The sequence below is a fragment of the Perognathus longimembris genome, chromosome 22 (assembly GCF_023159225.1).
Source record: "Perognathus longimembris pacificus isolate PPM17 chromosome 22, ASM2315922v1, whole genome shotgun sequence".
NCBI lineage: Eukaryota > Metazoa > Chordata > Mammalia > Rodentia > Heteromyidae > Perognathus > Perognathus longimembris.
The window spans coordinates 1,203,236-1,224,254 of NC_063182.1; the positions used below are offsets into that span (position 1 = coordinate 1,203,236).

General features: G+C 65.7%; 1 protein-coding gene across 1 annotated transcript in view; it reads right to left on the minus strand.

Annotated features, from left to right (window-relative positions):
- Positions 1–304: 304 nt before the first annotated feature.
- Positions 305–21,019, minus strand: part of LOC125340172 (basic proline-rich protein-like) — a 22,006-nt gene continuing 1,291 nt past the window's right edge. Inside the window, exons 3-10 of the mRNA XM_048331618.1 lie at positions 19,695–20,081; positions 15,265–15,777; positions 15,103–15,165; positions 14,786–14,955; positions 1,938–1,952; positions 1,594–1,726; positions 1,035–1,354; positions 305–586 (exon numbers count right to left, since the gene is read on the minus strand). Coding sequence (XP_048187575.1) covers positions 305–586; positions 1,035–1,354; positions 1,594–1,726; positions 1,938–1,952; positions 14,786–14,955; positions 15,103–15,165; positions 15,265–15,777; positions 19,695–20,081 — 1,883 coding nt within the window. The remainder of the gene's footprint in view (positions 587–1,034; positions 1,355–1,593; positions 1,727–1,937; positions 1,953–14,785; positions 14,956–15,102; positions 15,166–15,264; positions 15,778–19,694; positions 20,082–21,019) is intronic.

Sequence of the window (21,019 nt, forward strand, 5' to 3'; positions counted from 1 at the left end):
CGCTGGGCGGGGAGGAGCCCCGTCCACGCCAGCGCCACGCCGGGGACTCGGGAGCCGGGCCGCTGCCCCGGGCCCCCCGCGCACCGGCTGGACTTGAGGTGGGGGGACCCCCCGGCAGCTGCCCGGGCCGCAGGGGACCCCGACACCCCTCGGCAGCGCCCCCGGGCCGGGCCACCCCCACGGCCTCGGCAGCGCGCCACGCCCCGACCCCCCCGGACACCGGACCGCGAGGACAACCATGTCCTAGGAAGGGTGGGCACCCCGAAATAGGGGGCTGAGACACCAGCACCCTGGGGTTGCCGTCTCAACCGCCACTTGCTCCCCCAGGGACGGCACCCCGCAGCGTCTGGTTCCGCCGGGCCCGGTGCCCCGGGCTCCCCGCAGAGCAGTTGAAGGGCTCCAGCGGAGAAGGTGGGAAGGGGGAGGGAGGACGGACGGCCTTCTGCACACCCCCATCCCTCACTGGCATCGCCCCCCGCCCCCCCGCGTCCCACGGGGCCCGGTGGGTGGAGAGGGCTCCGCCCCACGGTACCAAAGACAGAACCGCTGGGTTCACAGGCTTCTTGGAGCTGGCGGTGACTCCCGTCTACGCAGCGGGGGCGCCATTTTGTACGCTACGTTTCCTATCTGTGCATTTGCTTTTTGTCAAGGGGAAGGGTTGGCTATTAAACTCGGTGCTCCTCCGTGTGGCTCTGCGGGCGTCTGTGGGTTTGGGGTTCCTCGTCGGGGGCCGGTGGGGGCGGGGCGGGCACAGACATCAGTCCCAGACGGGGGTTTTCACTTCCCGTCGCTCGCCCGTGGCCCTGGGGCCCTGGGGGCTGGAGTTCCGGGGGTGGGGGGGGCGGGGGGGGGCGTTTTCTCGCCTTTTCCCGCGGCGCAGAGCCCGGCTTGCTCCTGGCCGTTCAGCTCCCGGTGCTGGGGAGTTAAGTCCCTCCGGCCCCCTCTGCCACCCAGCCATGTGCTTTGGCTTAGGCCTCTAAGCCGGGGCGCCCTGCCCCCCCCGCCCCCCCCCCCGCCCTCCCTCCACGCTCCACTCTGCCCGTGGCCTCGCAGAGGTTGGGGAGCTGGTGAGAGGCGCCCGGCCGAGCCCGGATCCCAGGTCCAGGTGACAAGGGGTTGGGATCCGAGGGTGACTGGGCAGACAGGGCACCCAAGAAGTGCGAAGAGCGGGGAGGAGGGGCAGGGAGGAGGGGCGGGGAGCGGGGGCGGACGGCGGCTGGACGGTGCGTGCAGACCCCGCTGCCGCCCCACTTGGGGGCTCCGCCGGCCCGCTGCGTGCTGGCCGTCCATCGGGAGCGACCTCCGCGTGGAGACGGGGGTGCGGAGACGGGGGTGCCCGCCGCCTCCGCCTGCCCTGGGGACCCGGGGCGAATCACCGCCTCAGACCCCGGCTTCCCCACAGGAAACGTGGGGAACGAGGCCACAACACACGCCTGCCGCCACACACCAAATGGGCACACGGGGGCTGCCCAGAGCCGGCACACACGCCCCCCCTCCTCCCCCCGCCCCGTCAGCCCTGCGAACCCAGGGCGCGACACGGGCGCGAGAGGAGGTGCCAAAGCCACGTCTCAAGGCCACTTGACAACGTGGCACCGGTGGCCCGGGAGCCCGACACCCGGGGGCAGACGGGCCAGGCTTCCGACGCCTGGGATTGAACTCCTGTCTCCCGACTCCAGCTCTGGCTGGGGTTGCGCGTCCCCGAGAGGAAGAGTCGGAAAGGGCTGGACTGAGAGAGGGGAAGAGCCCCAGGAATGTTGGGGCTAGGTAAAAACAGTCAGGAATAGCTTAGAGGGGACGCGGGGGGGGGGTCTAGGTCACCCCAGGTCGGTTTCTGTCAGCCCCCCACTTCCCAGGCCAGCCTGGGAAAAAGGGTGAGGCAGAATGTTCCTCCCAGACCGATGAGCCGCTTAGACAGCGCAATTCTTCCGCCGCCCCACCGGGGCTTCCCGTTCCTGGAAAAAGAGGGAAAGGTGGAAGGGCAGTTAGTGGCTGCTGGGGCCCCCCCGGCCCCCACCCCGCCCCCACCCCCGCCCCGTCTGAGTCCGCACAAGGCCTCTTTCATTGGAGCTTATTGCCCAGCGTTTAACTTTTATTTTGGGCAGGACTGGGGTTTGAACTTCAGGGCAGGCGTGGACTGCGGCGGGGCCACGCCGCTAGGCCCTCTGGGTGCTGGTTATTTTGAGAGCGACACGGTCTCCGAGCTGCCTGTTTTGGGCTTCCTGTCCGAGTGGGGACCACGGGTGCGTCCCCCCAGGCCGAGCGTCCCCCACGGGACAGGGCAGCTCTGACCGCGCGCCCCACTCACAGTCCGCCCGGCCGGCCTCACATCCGCCCTCCCCCTCTCAAGTAGCGGGGGTTACCGCACCACCCACTGGCACTGGGCACGTGGCCTGCCTCTGTAACGCCGACGTTTGCTTTTTGATGTGCAAAGCCCTGCTGTGGTGTAGGAATCCATTGCTCAGCGGGGCACGGGTGAGGCCTATAGTCCCATCGACTCCAGAGGCGGAGGTCAGAGGGTGGCATTTTGAAGCCGGCTGGGGCAGGAAAGTCCATGAGCCTCTTGCGTCCAGTTAACCAGCAAAAAGCCAGAAGTGTCGATTCGGTTGAAGCGATCGAGCGCTATCCTTGAGCGAAAAAGCCAAGTGAGAGTTCAAGGAATCCATTGCTCGAACACATAATACAGGGGGGCGGGGGGGGAACCTTCCCTTTGTGTGTGTGCTTTGTCTTTTGGACCACAGTGATATTCCACACATCTGTCGCCCTTACTCAGCTACTCTGCATGGAGCTGACACCCAGGGCAGATCTGCCCCGGGGCGGGCAGGCCCAGAGCCTCGTGCCGAGTCTGCAGTCACAGAGACAGCGGGCTGACCCTGAGGTTTGGGGTGCTGGCAGCCTGCTTGGGATGTGGCCCCTTAAAGACCTCCTCCTTGAGGTGGAGTGTGGGGGCTGATTTGGGGCTGCAAAACAGTCCTACAGCTCCGAATCAAACCTGCCCCTAGGCTTGGGCGCTGGCGGCTGACGCCTGTCACCCTAGCGAGCCCAGAGGCTGAGATCTGAGGCTCCCTCTGCAAGCCAGCCCGGGCGGGAAAGCCCACGAGGAGCCACCAAAAAGCCGGAAGCGGGGCTGGGGCTCAAGCGTCACGGCTCCAGAGGGCCAGTGGAGGAGAAGCGCCAAGTGAGAGACATGAGCCAGATCGGGTCCCTGTCCCCCCTCCCCCCCCCCGCATCCCTTGGTATGTCTGTGCTCCCCGAAAGCTACCTGCACCCCCCCAAGGGCGCCACCCCCCCCGACAGGGACGCAGCAGGCTGCCTCCGGCCAGCGCCCCTGACTAGAGAGAGCCCCCACCATCGCGTTCCGATTTTAGGAACTGTGGTAATCACCGCAAGGAACTAGAAACAGGAGGAAGTCGCATGGCACTTGGAAAATCAGAGCGCTCACAGCCCTCGCTGCCCCTCGGGGGGGACGAGCTGGAAGTTTCCATGTCCACCAGCTGGTCTCTCCTCGCCGGAGACGTGCTCCCTGCTCACACAGGGCCGTGACTCCCAGCGGCCCAGAGGAGTCTTCACACGCTCCGCAGAGTCCTCCCTCGCCCAGAGGAGTCTTCACACGCTCCGCAGAGTCCTCCCTCGCCCAGAGGAGTCTTCACACGCTCCGCAGAGTCCTCCCTCGCCCAGAGGAGTCTTCACACGCTCCGCAGAGTCCTCCCTCACCCGATCCCGACCTCTGGGCCGCCTGCCCCAATCTGCCCCCCTAGACCAGGAGCTTTAAGACCTCCGCACCTCCTCAGTGGGGAAGCCTGGTCCCGTGGCAGCTCTGCCCTGAGCGCAAGCCGCCTCCTCCAGGAAGCCTTCCCGACTGCTTCGCTGGGAGTGATTTCCCTTCCCAATCCTTGGCGTGATTTCAGGGAGGCCCCTTCATCTCTGATGACTGTGCCATTATTACTGTTGTTGTTCCAATTCCAGATTTTTTTTCTTGTTAATTTGAGATCAGAGTCTCAGGGACTTTTCTGCCAGAGCTGTCTTTGAACCGGGATCCTCAGCTCTCAGCCTCCTAGGTAGCTGGGATGACCAACGTGAGCCACGGGCGCCCAGCTGCCTCCGCCCTCCTGCTGCCCGGCCTTAACCGCGTGGTGTGGGTCCCCTTCCCCGCTCCCTGGCCGCCCCCCTCATCTTCTCCTCGGCTCAGATGGAGCCCCCCTCCCCCTGGCAGGGCTCCCGCTCCCTGGCCGCCCCCCTCATCTTCTCCTCGGCTCAGATGGAGCCCCCCCTCCCCCCACGGGCTCCGGAGGACGGCACGCCCGCCCGCTCCCCCTGGGCCCGGCACAGAGCACGTCCTCCCCGCGGGCCGGCTGAAGGTGCGCGGCCTGCACCGGGCCGTGACTGGGCGCCCATTCGGAGCGAATGGCCAAGTGTAAAACAGCTGGGCGCTGGCGGCTTGTGCCCGTAACCCTAACTACTCGGGGGGCTGGGGTCGTGGTTCAAGACCGGCCCAGGCAGGAACGTTCCTAAGACTCTTAGCTCCAGTCATCCGCCAAAACGCTGGGAGTGGAGCTGTAGCTCGAGCGGCCGGGCGCTCGCCTTGAGCAAAACGATCAAAGACGGCTCCTAGGCCCTAAGTCCAAGCTCCCCAGGACGTGCAGATGCACACACACGCACACACAGACACGCGCGCGAAGGTGTAAAGAGCAGGAGGGTGGTAGGTCCTGCCAAGGAGACCCTGCTAGTCTCGGGACGGGGGATCACACCTGCGCTGTGGCAATGATCATGTTCACAGCCGTGTTTATGACGAGAGTGAGAAGGGACCCCAGGGACAGGAGCGGGGGCCAGGAACAAGAGGAGGGAGCATCAGCCTCGCCCGGAAGGAGACGGGAACACAGGACGGGAAGGAGGAGCACGGTGCTCGGGATCTGGAAGCGAGGAGCACGGTGCGCACACGGGATCCGGAAGCGAGGAGCGCGGTGTGCACACGGGATCTGGAAGCGAGGAGCGCGGTGTGCACACGGGATCCGGAAGCGAGGAGGGCGGTGTGCACACGGGATCCGGAAGCGAGGAGCGCGGTGCGCACACGGGATCCGGAAGCGAGGAGCGCGGTGCGCACACGGGATCTGGAAGCGAGGAGCGCGGGTGCGCACACGGGATCCGGAAGCGAGGAGCGCGGTGTGCACACGGGATCTGGAAGCGAGGAGCACACGGGATCTGGAAGCGAGGAGCACACGGGATCTGGAAGCGAGGAGCGCGGTGCTTGGGATCTGGAAGCGAGGAGCGCGGTGTGCACACGGGATCTGGAAGCGAGGAGCGCATGGGATCTGGAAGCGAGGAGCGCGGTGTGCACACGGGATGTGGAAGCGAGGAGGGCGGTGTGCACACGGGATCCGGAAGCGAGGAGCGCGGTGCGCACACGGGATCTGGAAGCGAGGAGGGCGGTGTGCACACGGGATCTGGAAGCGAGGAGCGCGGTGTGCACACGGGATCTGGAAGCGAGGAGCGCGGTGTGCACACGGGATCTGGAAGCGAGGAGCGCGGTGTGCACACGGGATCCGGAAGCGAGGAGCACGGTGCGCACACGGGATCCGGAAGCGAGGAGCGCGTGGGATCTGGAAGCGAGGAGGGCGGTGTGCACACGGGATCTGGAAGCGAGGAGCGCGTGGGATCTGGAAGCGAGGAGCGCGGTGTGCACACGGGATCCGGAAGCGAGGAGCACACGGGATCCGGAAGCGAGGAGCGCGGTGCGCGCACGGGATCCGGAAGCGAGGAGCGCGGTGTGCACACGGGATCTGGAAGCGAGGAGCGCGGTGTGCACACGGGATCTGGAAGCGAGGAGGGCGGTGTGCACACGGGATCCGGAAGCGAGGAGCGCGGTGTGCACACGGGATCTGGAAGCGAGGAGCGCGGTGTGCACACGGGATCTGGAAGCGAGGAGCGCGGTGAGCACACGGGATCTGGAAGCGAGGAGCGCGTGGGATCTGGAAGCGAGGAGTGCGGTGTGCACACGGGATCCGGAAGCGAGGAGGGCGGTGTGCACACGGGATCCGGAAGCGAGGAGCGCGGTGTGCACACGGGATCCGGAAGCGAGGAGCGCGGTGTGCACACGGGATCTGGAAGCGAGGAGCGCGTGGGATCTGGAAGCGAGGAGCGCGGTGTGCACACGGGATCCGGAAGCGAGGAGCACACGGGATCCGGAAGCGAGGAGCGCGGTGCGCGCACGGGATCCGGAAGCGAGGAGCGCGGTGTGCACACGGGATCTGGAAGCGAGGAGCGCGGTGTGCACACGGGATCTGGAAGCGAGGAGGGCGGTGTGCACACGGGATCCGGAAGCGAGGAGCGCGGTGTGCACACGGGATCTGGAAGCGAGGAGCGCGGTGTGCACACGGGATCTGGAAGCGAGGAGCGCGGTGAGCACACGGGATCTGGAAGCGAGGAGCGCGTGGGATCTGGAAGCGAGGAGTGCGGTGTGCACACGGGATCCGGAAGCGAGGAGGGCGGTGTGCACACGGGATCCGGAAGCGAGGAGCGCGGTGTGCACACGGGATCTGGAAGCGAGGAGCGCGTGGGATCTGGAAGCGAGGAGCGCGGTGCGCACACGGGATCCGGAAGCGAGGAGCGCGGTGTGCACACGGGATCTGGAAGCGAGGAGGGCGGTGTGCACACGGGATCCGGAAGCGAGGAGGGCGGTGAGCACACGGGATCTGGAAGCGAGGAGCGTGGTGTGCACACGGGATCTGGAAGCGAGGAGCGTGGTGTGCACACGGGATCTGGAAGCGAGGAGCGTGGTGTGCACACGGGATCTGGAAGCGAGGAGCGCGGTGCGCACACGGGATCTGGAAGCGAGGAGGGCGGTGCGCACATGGGATCTGGAAGCGAGGAGCGCGGTGTGCACACGGGATGTGGAAGCGAGGAGTGCGGTGTGCACACGGGATCCGGAAGCGAGGAGCGCGGTGTGCACACGGGATCCGGAAGCGAGGAGCGCGGTGTGCACACGGGATCCGGAAGCGAGGAGCGCGGTGTGCACACGGGATCCGGAAGCGAGGAGCGCGGTGTGCACACGGGATCCTGAAGCGAGGAGCGCGGTGTGCACACGGGATCTGGAAGCGAGGAGCGCGTGGGATCTGGAAGCGAGGAGCGCGGTGCGCACACGGGATCTGGAAGCGAGGAGCGCGGTGTGCACACGGGATCCGGAAGCGAGGAGCGCGGTGTGCACACGGGATCCGGAAGCGAGGAGCGCGGTGTGCACACGGGATCTGGAAGCGAGGAGCGCGTGGGATCTGGAAGCGAGGAGCGCGGTGTGCACACGGGATCCGGAAGCGAGGAGCGCGGTGCGCACACGGGATCCGGAAGCGAGGAGCGCGGTGTGCACACGGGATCCGGAAGCGAGGAGGGCGGTGTGCACACGGGATCCGGAAGCGAGGAGCGCGGTGCGCACACGGGATCCGGAAGCGAGGAGGGCGGTGCGCACACGGGATCCGGAAGCGAGGGGCGCGGTGCGCACACGGGATCCGGAAGCGAGGGGCGCGGTGCGCACACGGGATCCGGAAGCGAGGGGCGCGGTGCGCACACGGGATCCGGAAGCGAGGAGCGCGGTGCGCACACGGGATCTGGAAGCGAGGAGGGCGGTGCGCACACGGGATCCGGAAGCGAGGAGGGCGGTGTGCACACGGGATCTGGAAGCGAGGAGGGCGGTGTGCACACGGGATCCGGAAGCGAGGAGCACACGGGATCTGGAAGCGAGGAGGGCGGTGTGCACACGGGATCCGGAAGCGAGGAGCACACGGGATCTGGAAGCGAGGAGCGCGGTGTGCACACGGGATCTGGAAGCGAGGAGCACACGGGATCCGGAAGCGAGGAGGGCGGTGCGCACACGGGATCTGGAAGCGAGGAGGGCGGTGCGCACACGGGATCTGGAAGCGAGGAGCGCGGTGTGCACACGGGATCTGGAAGCGAGGAGGGCGGTGCGCACACGGGATCCGGAAGCGAGGAGGGCGGTGTGCACACGGGATCTGGAAGCGAGGAGGGCGGTGTGCACACGGGATCCGGAAGCGAGGAGCACACGGGATCTGGAAGCGAGGAGGGCGGTGTGCACACGGGATCCGGAAGCGAGGAGCACACGGGATCTGGAAGCGAGGAGCGCGGTGTGCACACGGGATCTGGAAGCGAGGAGGGCGGTGCGCACACGGGATCCGGAAGCGAGGAGCACACGGGATCTGGAAGCGAGGAGGGCGGTGTGCACACGGGATCTGGAAGCGAGGAGCACACGGGATCTGGAAGCGAGGAGCGCGGTGCGCACACGGGATCCGGAAGCGAGGAGCACACGGGATCCGGAAGCGAGGAGCGCGGTGCGCACACGGGATCCGGAAGCGAGGAGCGCGGTGCGCGCACGGGATCCGGAAGCGAGGAGCGCGGTGTGCACACGGGATCTGGAAGCGAGGAGGGCGGTGTGCACACGGGATCCGGAAGCGAGGAGCACACGGGATCTGGAAGCGAGGAGCGCGGTGCGCACACGGGATCCGGAAGCGAGGAGGGCGGTGCGCACACGGGATCTGGAAGCGAGGAGGGCGGTGCGCACACGGGATCTGGAAGCGAGGAGCGCGGTGTGCACACGGGATCTGGAAGCGAGGAGGGCGGTGCGCACACGGGATCCGGAAGCGAGGAGGGCGGTGTGCACACGGGATCTGGAAGCGAGGAGGGCGGTGTGCACACGGGATCCGGAAGCGAGGAGCACACGGGATCTGGAAGCGAGGAGGGCGGTGTGCACACGGGATCCGGAAGCGAGGAGCACGGTGCGCACACGGGATCCGGAAGCGAGGAGCGCGGTGTGCACACGGGATCCGGAAGCGAGGAGCGCGGTGTGCACACGGGATCCGGAAGCGAGGAGCGCGGTGTGCACACGGGATCTGGAAGCGAGGAGCGCGTGGGATCTGGAAGCGAGGAGCGCGGTGTGCACACGGGATCCGGAAGCGAGGAGCACACGGGATCCGGAAGCGAGGAGCGCGGTGCGCGCACGGGATCCGGAAGCGAGGAGCGCGGTGTGCACACGGGATCTGGAAGCGAGGAGCGCGGTGTGCACACGGGATCTGGAAGCGAGGAGGGCGGTGTGCACACGGGATCCGGAAGCGAGGAGCGCGGTGTGCACACGGGATCTGGAAGCGAGGAGCGCGGTGTGCACACGGGATCTGGAAGCGAGGAGCGCGGTGAGCACACGGGATCTGGAAGCGAGGAGCGCGTGGGATCTGGAAGCGAGGAGTGCGGTGTGCACACGGGATCCGGAAGCGAGGAGGGCGGTGTGCACACGGGATCCGGAAGCGAGGAGCGCGGTGTGCACACGGGATCTGGAAGCGAGGAGCGCGTGGGATCTGGAAGCGAGGAGCGCGGTGCGCACACGGGATCCGGAAGCGAGGAGCGCGGTGTGCACACGGGATCTGGAAGCGAGGAGGGCGGTGTGCACACGGGATCCGGAAGCGAGGAGGGCGGTGAGCACACGGGATCTGGAAGCGAGGAGCGTGGTGTGCACACGGGATCTGGAAGCGAGGAGCGTGGTGTGCACACGGGATCTGGAAGCGAGGAGCGTGGTGTGCACACGGGATCTGGAAGCGAGGAGCGCGGTGCGCACACGGGATCTGGAAGCGAGGAGGGCGGTGCGCACATGGGATCTGGAAGCGAGGAGCGCGGTGTGCACACGGGATGTGGAAGCGAGGAGTGCGGTGTGCACACGGGATCCGGAAGCGAGGAGCGCGGTGTGCACACGGGATCCGGAAGCGAGGAGCGCGGTGTGCACACGGGATCCGGAAGCGAGGAGCGCGGTGTGCACACGGGATCCGGAAGCGAGGAGCGCGGTGTGCACACGGGATCCTGAAGCGAGGAGCGCGGTGTGCACACGGGATCTGGAAGCGAGGAGCGCGTGGGATCTGGAAGCGAGGAGCGCGGTGCGCACACGGGATCTGGAAGCGAGGAGCGCGGTGTGCACACGGGATCCGGAAGCGAGGAGCGCGGTGTGCACACGGGATCCGGAAGCGAGGAGCGCGGTGTGCACACGGGATCTGGAAGCGAGGAGCGCGTGGGATCTGGAAGCGAGGAGCGCGGTGTGCACACGGGATCCGGAAGCGAGGAGCGCGGTGCGCACACGGGATCCGGAAGCGAGGAGCGCGGTGTGCACACGGGATCCGGAAGCGAGGAGGGCGGTGTGCACACGGGATCCGGAAGCGAGGAGCGCGGTGCGCACACGGGATCCGGAAGCGAGGAGGGCGGTGCGCACACGGGATCCGGAAGCGAGGGGCGCGGTGCGCACACGGGATCCGGAAGCGAGGGGCGCGGTGCGCACACGGGATCCGGAAGCGAGGGGCGCGGTGCGCACACGGGATCCGGAAGCGAGGAGCGCGGTGCGCACACGGGATCTGGAAGCGAGGAGGGCGGTGCGCACACGGGATCCGGAAGCGAGGAGGGCGGTGTGCACACGGGATCTGGAAGCGAGGAGGGCGGTGTGCACACGGGATCCGGAAGCGAGGAGCACACGGGATCTGGAAGCGAGGAGGGCGGTGTGCACACGGGATCCGGAAGCGAGGAGCACACGGGATCTGGAAGCGAGGAGCGCGGTGTGCACACGGGATCTGGAAGCGAGGAGCACACGGGATCCGGAAGCGAGGAGGGCGGTGCGCACACGGGATCTGGAAGCGAGGAGGGCGGTGCGCACACGGGATCTGGAAGCGAGGAGCGCGGTGTGCACACGGGATCTGGAAGCGAGGAGGGCGGTGCGCACACGGGATCCGGAAGCGAGGAGGGCGGTGTGCACACGGGATCTGGAAGCGAGGAGGGCGGTGTGCACACGGGATCCGGAAGCGAGGAGCACACGGGATCTGGAAGCGAGGAGGGCGGTGTGCACACGGGATCCGGAAGCGAGGAGCACACGGGATCTGGAAGCGAGGAGCGCGGTGTGCACACGGGATCTGGAAGCGAGGAGGGCGGTGCGCACACGGGATCCGGAAGCGAGGAGCACACGGGATCTGGAAGCGAGGAGGGCGGTGTGCACACGGGATCTGGAAGCGAGGAGCACACGGGATCTGGAAGCGAGGAGCGCGGTGCGCACACGGGATCCGGAAGCGAGGAGCACACGGGATCCGGAAGCGAGGAGCGCGGTGCGCACACGGGATCCGGAAGCGAGGAGCGCGGTGCGCGCACGGGATCCGGAAGCGAGGAGCGCGGTGTGCACACGGGATCTGGAAGCGAGGAGGGCGGTGTGCACACGGGATCCGGAAGCGAGGAGCACACGGGATCTGGAAGCGAGGAGCGCGGTGCGCACACGGGATCCGGAAGCGAGGAGGGCGGTGCGCACACGGGATCTGGAAGCGAGGAGGGCGGTGCGCACACGGGATCTGGAAGCGAGGAGCGCGGTGTGCACACGGGATCTGGAAGCGAGGAGGGCGGTGCGCACACGGGATCCGGAAGCGAGGAGGGCGGTGTGCACACGGGATCTGGAAGCGAGGAGGGCGGTGTGCACACGGGATCCGGAAGCGAGGAGCACACGGGATCTGGAAGCGAGGAGGGCGGTGTGCACACGGGATCCGGAAGCGAGGAGCACACGGGATCTGGAAGCGAGGAGCGCGGTGTGCACACGGGATCTGGAAGCGAGGAGCGCGGTGCGCACACGGGATCCGGAAGCGAGGAGGGCGGTGCGCACACGGGATCCGGAAGCGAGGGGCGCGGTGCGCACACGGGATCCGGAAGCGAGGGGCGCGGTGCGCACACGGGATCCGGAAGCGAGGGGCGCGGTGCGCACACGGGATCCGGAAGCGAGGAGCGCGGTGCGCACACGGGATCTGGAAGCGAGGAGGGCGGTGCGCACACGGGATCCGGAAGCGAGGAGGGCGGTGTGCACACGGGATCTGGAAGCGAGGAGGGCGGTGTGCACACGGGATCCGGAAGCGAGGAGCACACGGGATCTGGAAGCGAGGAGGGCGGTGTGCACACGGGATCCGGAAGCGAGGAGCACACGGGATCTGGAAGCGAGGAGCGCGGTGTGCACACGGGATCTGGAAGCGAGGAGCACACGGGATCCGGAAGCGAGGAGGGCGGTGCGCACACGGGATCTGGAAGCGAGGAGGGCGGTGCGCACACGGGATCTGGAAGCGAGGAGCGCGGTGTGCACACGGGATCTGGAAGCGAGGAGGGCGGTGCGCACACGGGATCCGGAAGCGAGGAGGGCGGTGTGCACACGGGATCTGGAAGCGAGGAGGGCGGTGTGCACACGGGATCCGGAAGCGAGGAGCACACGGGATCTGGAAGCGAGGAGGGCGGTGTGCACACGGGATCCGGAAGCGAGGAGCACACGGGATCTGGAAGCGAGGAGCGCGGTGTGCACACGGGATCTGGAAGCGAGGAGGGCGGTGCGCACACGGGATCCGGAAGCGAGGAGCACACGGGATCTGGAAGCGAGGAGGGCGGTGTGCACACGGGATCTGGAAGCGAGGAGCACACGGGATCTGGAAGCGAGGAGCGCGGTGCGCACACGGGATCCGGAAGCGAGGAGCACACGGGATCCGGAAGCGAGGAGCGCGGTGCGCACACGGGATCCGGAAGCGAGGAGCGCGGTGCGCGCACGGGATCCGGAAGCGAGGAGCGCGGTGTGCACACGGGATCTGGAAGCGAGGAGGGCGGTGTGCACACGGGATCCGGAAGCGAGGAGCACACGGGATCTGGAAGCGAGGAGCGCGGTGCGCACACGGGATCCGGAAGCGAGGAGGGCGGTGCGCACACGGGATCTGGAAGCGAGGAGGGCGGTGCGCACACGGGATCTGGAAGCGAGGAGCGCGGTGTGCACACGGGATCTGGAAGCGAGGAGGGCGGTGCGCACACGGGATCCGGAAGCGAGGAGGGCGGTGTGCACACGGGATCTGGAAGCGAGGAGGGCGGTGTGCACACGGGATCCGGAAGCGAGGAGCACACGGGATCTGGAAGCGAGGAGGGCGGTGTGCACACGGGATCCGGAAGCGAGGAGCACACGGGATCTGGAAGCGAGGAGCGCGGTGTGCACACGGGATCTGGAAGCGAGGAGGGCGGTGCGCACACGGGATCCGGAAGCGAGGAGCACACGGGATCTGGAAGCGAGGAGGGCGGTGTGCACACGGGATCCGGAAGCGAGGAGCACACGGGATCTGGAAGCGAGGAGCGCGGTGCGCACACGGGATCCGGAAGCGAGGAGCACACGGGATCCGGAAGCGAGGAGCGCGGTGCGCACACGGGATCCGGAAGCGAGGAGCGCGGTGCGCGCACGGGATCCGGAAGCGAGGAGCGCGGTGTGCACACGGGATCTGGAAGCGAGGAGGGCGGTGTGCACACGGGATCCGGAAGCGAGGAGCACACGGGATCTGGAAGCGAGGAGCGCGGTGTGCACACGGGATCTGGAAGCAGTGTTTGGCACAGGAGGGAGGCACAGAGGGCCGGGTACGGCGGGCGTAGATCCTGTAGGCGGCCCAGGCCCTGCTGCCTCACAGAGCGGCCTCGTGGGGCCTGGGGGCCGGGGGCCATGGCTCCATGGTCCCTCCGCGCACACGTGAGACCCGCTGGACCCTCGCTCCTCCAGGCGGTGCACTTGAACGTGTCCGTCCCAGGGCTGACGCGACCGGCTGCCAAGCTCCCAGGATGCTCCCGGCATGAGGACCCCGTCGCCGCTCCCGGGGCTTCAGGGGGTGGGCGGCCGGGCGTGGACTGGACGGTCCCTAGGACGCGCTCTGGGGCCCGGAGAGGTCAGGAGCGGAGGGCCGGCTGTCGGCCACCTGAGCGGCCGTGCGGCTCCAACACGCGCGCAAGACGCGTTTCCTAATCCTGGGGCTGACGCGCAAACCCCGCCCAAGTTCTGCTGACACAGAGAGGGTGAGGTCAGGCGTGGGGCCCTGCCGGTCCTCCTGTTAGATTCCCTGGGGCTTCCTCACCCGGGGTCACCCACGGGGTCGCCGGCAGCCTCCCTCATGTCTCCGCCCCGCCGGGGAGACTCGGGTCAGTGTGCCCCGGGGTGGTCATCGGGCGGGCTCTGCAGCCAGACGCCTGCTTCCCATCAGCGAGACACCAGCCGTGACCTGACCTCCCCAGGCCCCGGTTCCCACGAAGCGAGGGCCTCCTGTGCGTGCGTGACAGGGTCGTGGAGAGGGCTTAGCGTGGTTCCCAACACGTCACCAGCACCCAGAAAACGCTCGTTCTTCAGGAGGCTGAGAACTGGGGGACCTGATTCAAAGCTAGCCCAGGCAGGAAAGTTCCAGGGACCCTTACTTCACTATGCTGATCCCAAACACACACACACACACACACACACACACACACACACACACACACACAAAAGAAGGAAGGAAGGAATAAAATGGAAGAGAGAGAAGGAAGGGGAAAGGAGAGAGGAGAAGAGAAGGACTGGGGAGGGAGGGGAGGGCAGGGAGAAGAAAGCAGGAGCCAGTAGGAGAGGAGGGGGAGGGGAGGGAAGGAGGGAAGGAAAAAGGCAGCGAAGGAAGGAAGGAAGGAAGGAAGGAAGGAAGGAAGGAAGGAAGGAAGGAAGGAAGGAAGGAAGGGGAAGGAAAGGAAAGGAAAGGAAGAAGGGAGCGAGAGAGGAAACGCTAACTGCCTGCAACACTGTCCTCGGGAGGGCAGACTGCCTTTCGGTTCATAGGCCTTGGCATATAGCATTCATTCATCAACTCATTCATTCTTAGACCCAACGCCATCGGGTATATGAACAAGCATAGGCCAAGCATGGGAACGTGACTGGCTTTCTCTGGGCTTCTTTCTCCTTCCACACAACAGGCAGTAACCACACCTGGTGGCCTGGGCCGGGAGCCGCCAGGAGCGCGCGCTGCTGCCTGACTCGGAGCTCGCCCTGGGGCTTGCCTCCTAGGGAATGTCCTGGAATGAGGAAGAGGTCGGTAGGCTTGGAATGCACAGGCAGGGCCTGGGCCAGGCGGGGTGGGGGAGCACGTGGGGTGCTTCCTGGAGGAGGTGGGTGGACAGAAGTCGTGAGAGGAGCGGCATCCCGGATCCCGCGGGGGGTGGGGGGGCTGCTTGCCCTCCTTCCTTCACCCACGCTCCCTCCCCCAGAGAGCGGTCCCTAGCATCGGGACCCTGGGAGAATCGCACCCAGACCAGCGGAAGGCGCCACCGAGCTGGGGTCCCGGGGTCCCCGGGGCTCCCCGGAGCTTGCTGACCGGGGCAGAGAGGCCGGTCGGGATAGGGATCTCCAGGGGAACGTGCCACGCCACAGAGTCCCGCCCCCCGCCCCCCCCCCCCCCGCCAGCAGGCCTGATTGGTCAGCGCTGAGGCTGGAGTCTTGGGATTCTCCCTGGAGGCTCAGCCCTCCAGGGAGCTCCGGGCCATGAGCACTCAGGACCACTGGATCCAGCACCCCCGAGCCAGGTAGGTGGTCAGGCTCCAGCGGCACGGCCCTGGGTCCTTTCTCCCCACCCCCACCCCCTCCCCGGCCCCGAAGGTGCCCGTCGCCTCCGCTCCTGTTGGGCGGTAAGCCGCAGCTGTGTTGGAGGTCTGAGGGGGGGTCACGGCCTGGAGAGGGGTGCCGTCGGGAGCCCTTGGGGCCGTGTCCACGGTGCTGGGCCCCCGGGAAGGCGGCAGGACGAGGAGTGGCCGGGAGGCAAGCCGGGCCCCCGGCTCTGGGCGCGGGAGGGGCCCGGGGATTGGCACTGGCCACATCGCCCAGTGGCAGGCAGTGGCCACACTCTTCCAGGCCTAGGCCCCGACAGTCGACTCGGCCTCTACGTCTTCCCGGTTGGGGGCCTCCGCCACCTTTCCTTTCCTCATCTAAGTAGCGAAGACAGTGGGCTTCCTCGGGAGGGCGAGGTCCAGGGTATGGAAAAGGAAATCAAAGTCCTCAGCCTTCCTGAGCAAGACTCAGAAGTCAGCGTGCAAAGACAGCCGACGCGACCCCGTGCAAAGCGGAAATCCGTGTGTCGTGAAGAACACGGCCCGAGGAGGCGGGGAAGGCAGACAGGTCGTGAGTAGGACAGGACAGAGTAGAAATTGTCCTGAGGAATCAGTAAGAGACAAAAAAGAAAGCAGATCCAAGGGCATCTATAGACTGACCATGACAGACAGTAAGCGTGAAAGACACGCCCTTATCTCCTTACAATCCAGGACGGGCGTCCTTGAAATGCCAGCGCGGTAACGGGTGTGCGTTTCCACCGGGACCTCGGGACCTCACGCGCGCCCTGCGAAAGCTTTCCCGCTCACTGCCGCTCCGCCATCGAGTCTCCCTTCCAGCCTGTCTTCTTGCTGCTTCACTGTCTCTGGAGTCTCTCTTGACTGTTCTGTGGCTCAGGCTCCAGGCTCCAGGCTCCTGAGGGGATTCCAGCCTTTTCGTGTGTGTGCGCGCGTGTGTGTGCGTGTGTGTGTGTGTGCGTGTGTGCGTGTGTGCGTGTGTGTGTGCGTGTGTGTGCGTGTGTGCGCGTGTGTGTGTGTGCGTGTGTGTGTGCGTGATGGTAGGGATCTGACTCAGGGCCTCACATACGCTAGGGAAGTAGGAACTACACACCCCCACTGAGCTACACCCCTGCCCCTGGGGAAGTTTGGGAAACCGTGCTGAGCACCAGCAAGAATGTTGGGTGCCCTGTCTTCCCACGCGCCGCCGTGGACGGCCTTGCTCCCGTGGGACAGTCCCTCCCCCTCCACTCCAGGAATTCACAGGCCAGGGCGTTCACGACAGCCTGGCCACCCTAGAGAGAGGGGGCGGGAATGGAAGCGCCCCCGGGGGAGGGCGACGGTGACGCCACGATGGCGTCCTCACACGGTGGGGTGCGACGGGGGGGATTTCCGAGCCGAGCCCGGGCGGTCTTTGCCCCCGGGAGGCTGAGAGGTGGAGGCCGGGCTGGCTAAGTGAGGCCCCCTCAAGCGCAGCCAGGCAGCCGGAACCGCAGCTACGTCCCGGACGCGAGCCGGGGGCAGGGAGGGCGGCTCGAGGGCCTGGTGGTCACTCGCGCCCCGCCGGGCCCGTCTGTAAACCCGGCACCCTTCTTCCCTGGCCTAGGCTGGCTTCCCACCGCCCCTTCGGCTCCCCCACCTCCCCTTCGGCTCCCCCACCTCCCCTTCGGCTCCCCCACCTCCCCTTCGGCTCCCCCACCTCACCTTCGGCTCCCCCACCTCCCCTTCGGCTCCCCACCTCCCCTTCGGCTCCCCCACCTCACCTTCGGCTCCCCCACCTCACCTTCGGCTCACCCACCTCCCCTTCGGCTCCCCACCTCCCCTTCTTTTTTAGTTGAAAGGTATGAATGTTAACTTCTTTACTCTAGGAGTTTTATAGTTTTACCTTTCATAGGTAGTCATCGATTCATTTTGAATTCAGCTTCATTATCTGTAATCTAGACATCCGGTTTATAGTTACATTTTGTTTAAAAAAATACATGCTTTCTCAATTACTGAATGGTCTTAGCACCCATGCAGTTGGCCTTAGTTGTGAGGGTTTACTTCTTGATTCTCCATTTTATTCTATGGATGATTTCTTTCAACCTGGTAATGGAGTTTGGGAACTCAGGGCCTTGCACATGTTTTGTGTTTTTTTAGTATACAACCCTTATGCCTCATGAGCTAAATTCATTCCCAAGTATTCTATTCTTTTTGATGCTATTGCTATTACAAATTGAAATCGTCTTCCCTCCCTCTTTTCCTTCCTCCCTCCCTCCCTTCTTTCCTTCCTTCCTTCCTTCCTTCCTTCCTTTTTGTGCCAGTCCTGGGAATTAAGCTCAGGGCCTGGGTACTGTCCTTGAGCTGTTTGCTCAAGGCTAGTGCTCTACCACTTGAGCCACAGCTCCATTTCTGGCTTTTTAGTAGCTCTTTACATTGGAGCTAAGAGACTCGGGCTTTCGTGCCTAGGCTAGTTCTAACCCATGATCCTCAGATCTCAGTTTCCTGAGTAGCTAGGCTCACAGGCCTGAGCCACTGGTGCCCAGCTACATTTCATAATTTCCCGTTTGGGTTATTGTTAGTGTGTGAACAAACATTTGAGTTTTAGCATTTATCTTGTATTCTGAAACTTCACTGAATGTATGTATTAGGTTACTTTTGTGGCTCTTTTGGAGTTTTTCTTTTCTTTCTGTCTGTCATGGGGCTCGAAGTCAGGGGCTGGGCGCTGCCCCAAGCTCAAGGCCAGTATTCTACCAATTTGAGCCACAGCTCCACTTGCAGTTTTTCAGTGGTTAATTGGAGATAAGAGTCTCGTGGGGGCTTTCCTGCCAGGCTGGCTTCAAGCTGGGATCCTCAGATCTCAGCCTCCTGAGGAGTTGAATTACAGGCCTGAGCTACCGGCTCTCAGACCTCCATCTTCTGAGTCATTAGGATGGGTGGTGTGAGCCACTGGCACCCTGGCTGGTTTAGTTTGGGGTAAGGGTGACAGGTGGGCATCATTAAGTTCTCCTGGTCAGACTGTGGGGTGGTTGATCACGATCTCGGTCTGGCTCTTCCAGACCTGCTGCACAGAAGCGGCCGCAGAGCAGAGTCGTCCTCACTGTCCCTCGCTCAAGGGGACAATTTGCTTTCTGATTGCAGAGGGCTGGTCTGGGTTCCCATCAAGGAGTGATTGCATCCGTTTCAGGTTACAACATGGGTGGGGGCGGGGGGGGGATCCACCTGCGAGTCTCGCTGTGCTTGGATCCCAGGTGATTATGGGTTTAGGACAATGACTGGATGGAGACTTTCAAGAACTGCTCCAGGATACAGAACAGCTGTTGTAAAAGCAAAATGCCTTTTGCCTGTCCCCTCCAGGGGTGACGAGGGAGGCCTGAACCACGGGGCTATTCAAACCTCGAGTTACCAGTGTTTAGCAGACAACTGATTAGCAGCCGTCAGGCCCGGAGTCCGAGGGCAAAGAAGACCGATGCGAAATGAAGGCAGCGGCGTCAGCTCTCCTCCCGCTCTCTGGAGCCTAGCGGGCATCTGCGCGTCCTTGCGACCCGTCAGGGCCGCCAGCGAAGCGGCCTCCGCGTCAGTCCCGGTTTCGGTGCCCCGGGGGGGGGGGGTGGGGGCGCTTCTGCCGGCGGCGGAGGCGGCGGTGCGGGTAGACGGCGTGCTCGCGCGGCCAGTGTCACGCACGGAAGCTTCTTCCCGTGAGGAGCAGACTCTCCCGGCCACGCTTCATCCCCCCCGGCCCAGCCAACGCCACCTTGTCGCTGGAGAGACCCCCGCTACACGACCCACGCACGGGGCCCTGTCCTGGGGAGGGATCCCTCCCGGGATCCGGAAGGTCTCCGCACGCGGGCGGGCAGCCCGACCCTGCCCCGCGCCCTCCCCCTCCCCTCCCCTCGAGGGTCACGGCTTTGTTTTCTTCTAGAGACCCAAGATTTCCAAACCCTGTGGTTGCCTTGCCTAGCTAAAAGGGGAAGGAGAGGATAAGCCGAGGAGGAGGAGGAGGAGGAGGAGGAGGAGGAGGAGGAGGAGGAGGAGGAGGAAGAGGAAAACGAGACAAACAGCCAGAGCAGAGGGACAGTGTCCAGCCGCCTCTGACCTCGCCGAGCTGGACGCGGGGCGTCCCTCCCTCGCCCACCCTCCAGCCCTCCACCGGCCTGTCGCGCCCCCCGGCCAGGCATGGGGCTGGGGACTCTGCTGGTCCTGCTGGCGGCCACTGCGCGGCTTGGTAAGAGCAAAACTGGGGGCAGGGGGGAGGATTCTGAGCGCCCCATCTTACTGGGATCTTACTGGGAGCCCCCCCCGGGGTCCTCCTCAGCTCCCACTCCGGCCCTGGACTTCGGGGTTCTCCTGAGCGCGTCCTCGACCCTCGCAGGGCTTCTGTGGCCCGCCACCTGGCGGGCGCGTGGCCCCAGAGTAGACGAGAGCGAGGCGTCGGGTCCCCGGGGGTGGGCTCGGGGAGCGCGGGAGGATCTGGGGCCTCGGGGGGACCGGAGGCTCTGCGTTCTGACCACTGCGGCCTGGGCGGCCAGCCCCGATGCTAGGCGGAGTCGGGCGCGGGGAAGCCGCGGGGGCGCGGCCCTCTCTGAGCGGCTGGGGAAGGAACGGGCCAGAGGCAAAGACCAGAGGTTGCCGCCTTTGGCCCAGGGCCGTGGAGCGGGGCATTTGAGGAGGGGTCCTGGGAAAGGCCAGGGGGACCCCGGTCCCCTCGGCTGCAGGGGGGGAGGGGGGCTTAGAGAGAGAACTCCACTGGGTCCCAGCCCTGTGGGCCCCGGGGCGGGCAGCAGCAGCAGCTGCCGGGGTGTTTGGTCTATGGGCCCAAGGAGCAGGTTTCATGCCATGTCACCTGTTTATTTGGAGGGGCCCTGGAGGATGGGGGGGGTAGGGAGGAGGCTGGCCGCCCTGGGGCCTCCCCACGGAAGGACCCTGGAGAGCGGTGTGTCTGGCAGGAGCGGCCCGCGGAAGGCCTTGGTCTGGCGGGGCCAGTCTGACTCGCGTGGTGGTGGTGGTGGTGATGGTGGTGGTGGTGGTGGTGGTGGTGGTGGTGGTGGTGGCGGTGGTGGTGGTGGTGGTGGCGGTGGTGGTGGTGGTGGTGGTGGTGGTGGTGGTGGTGATGGTGGTGGCGTGGTGGTGGTGGCGGCGGCGGCGGCGGCGGTGGTGGTGGTGGTGGTGCCGCCGGTGCCGCTGGTCTGGCCCGGGCGCTCTCTCCCCAGGCTGCTTTGGCTCAAAGCCGCTGCTCTGCCGCTTGAAGCACAGCATCCCGTGCCACTTTTCCTGAGTAGTGTTTTGGTGATAATAGTCTCACGAACTTTGCTGCTGGCTACGAACCGTGGTCCTCAGACCTCAGCCTCCTGGATAGCTAGGATGGCGGGCGTGAGCCCCCAGCGCCGGCCTTCCTCCTCCTTTACGACTAAGATGTGATTCACCCCCGTTAGAAGCGAAGGTTCTCAGTGCCGACCACCTCCATGGCGGTCGAGACAACCCCTTCTCACCCGGAGAGTTCTGTGGATTCGATGTCATTGCCTTGTCTTCAGCCTAGAAATCCACGCTGAGTGCGTGGGGGAGGGGGAAGGGGGAGGGGGGGTGCTATTTAGTATCCAGCTCCAGAGGAAGCAGAAATGGGGGCCATGGGGATGGGAATTTAAGCTTT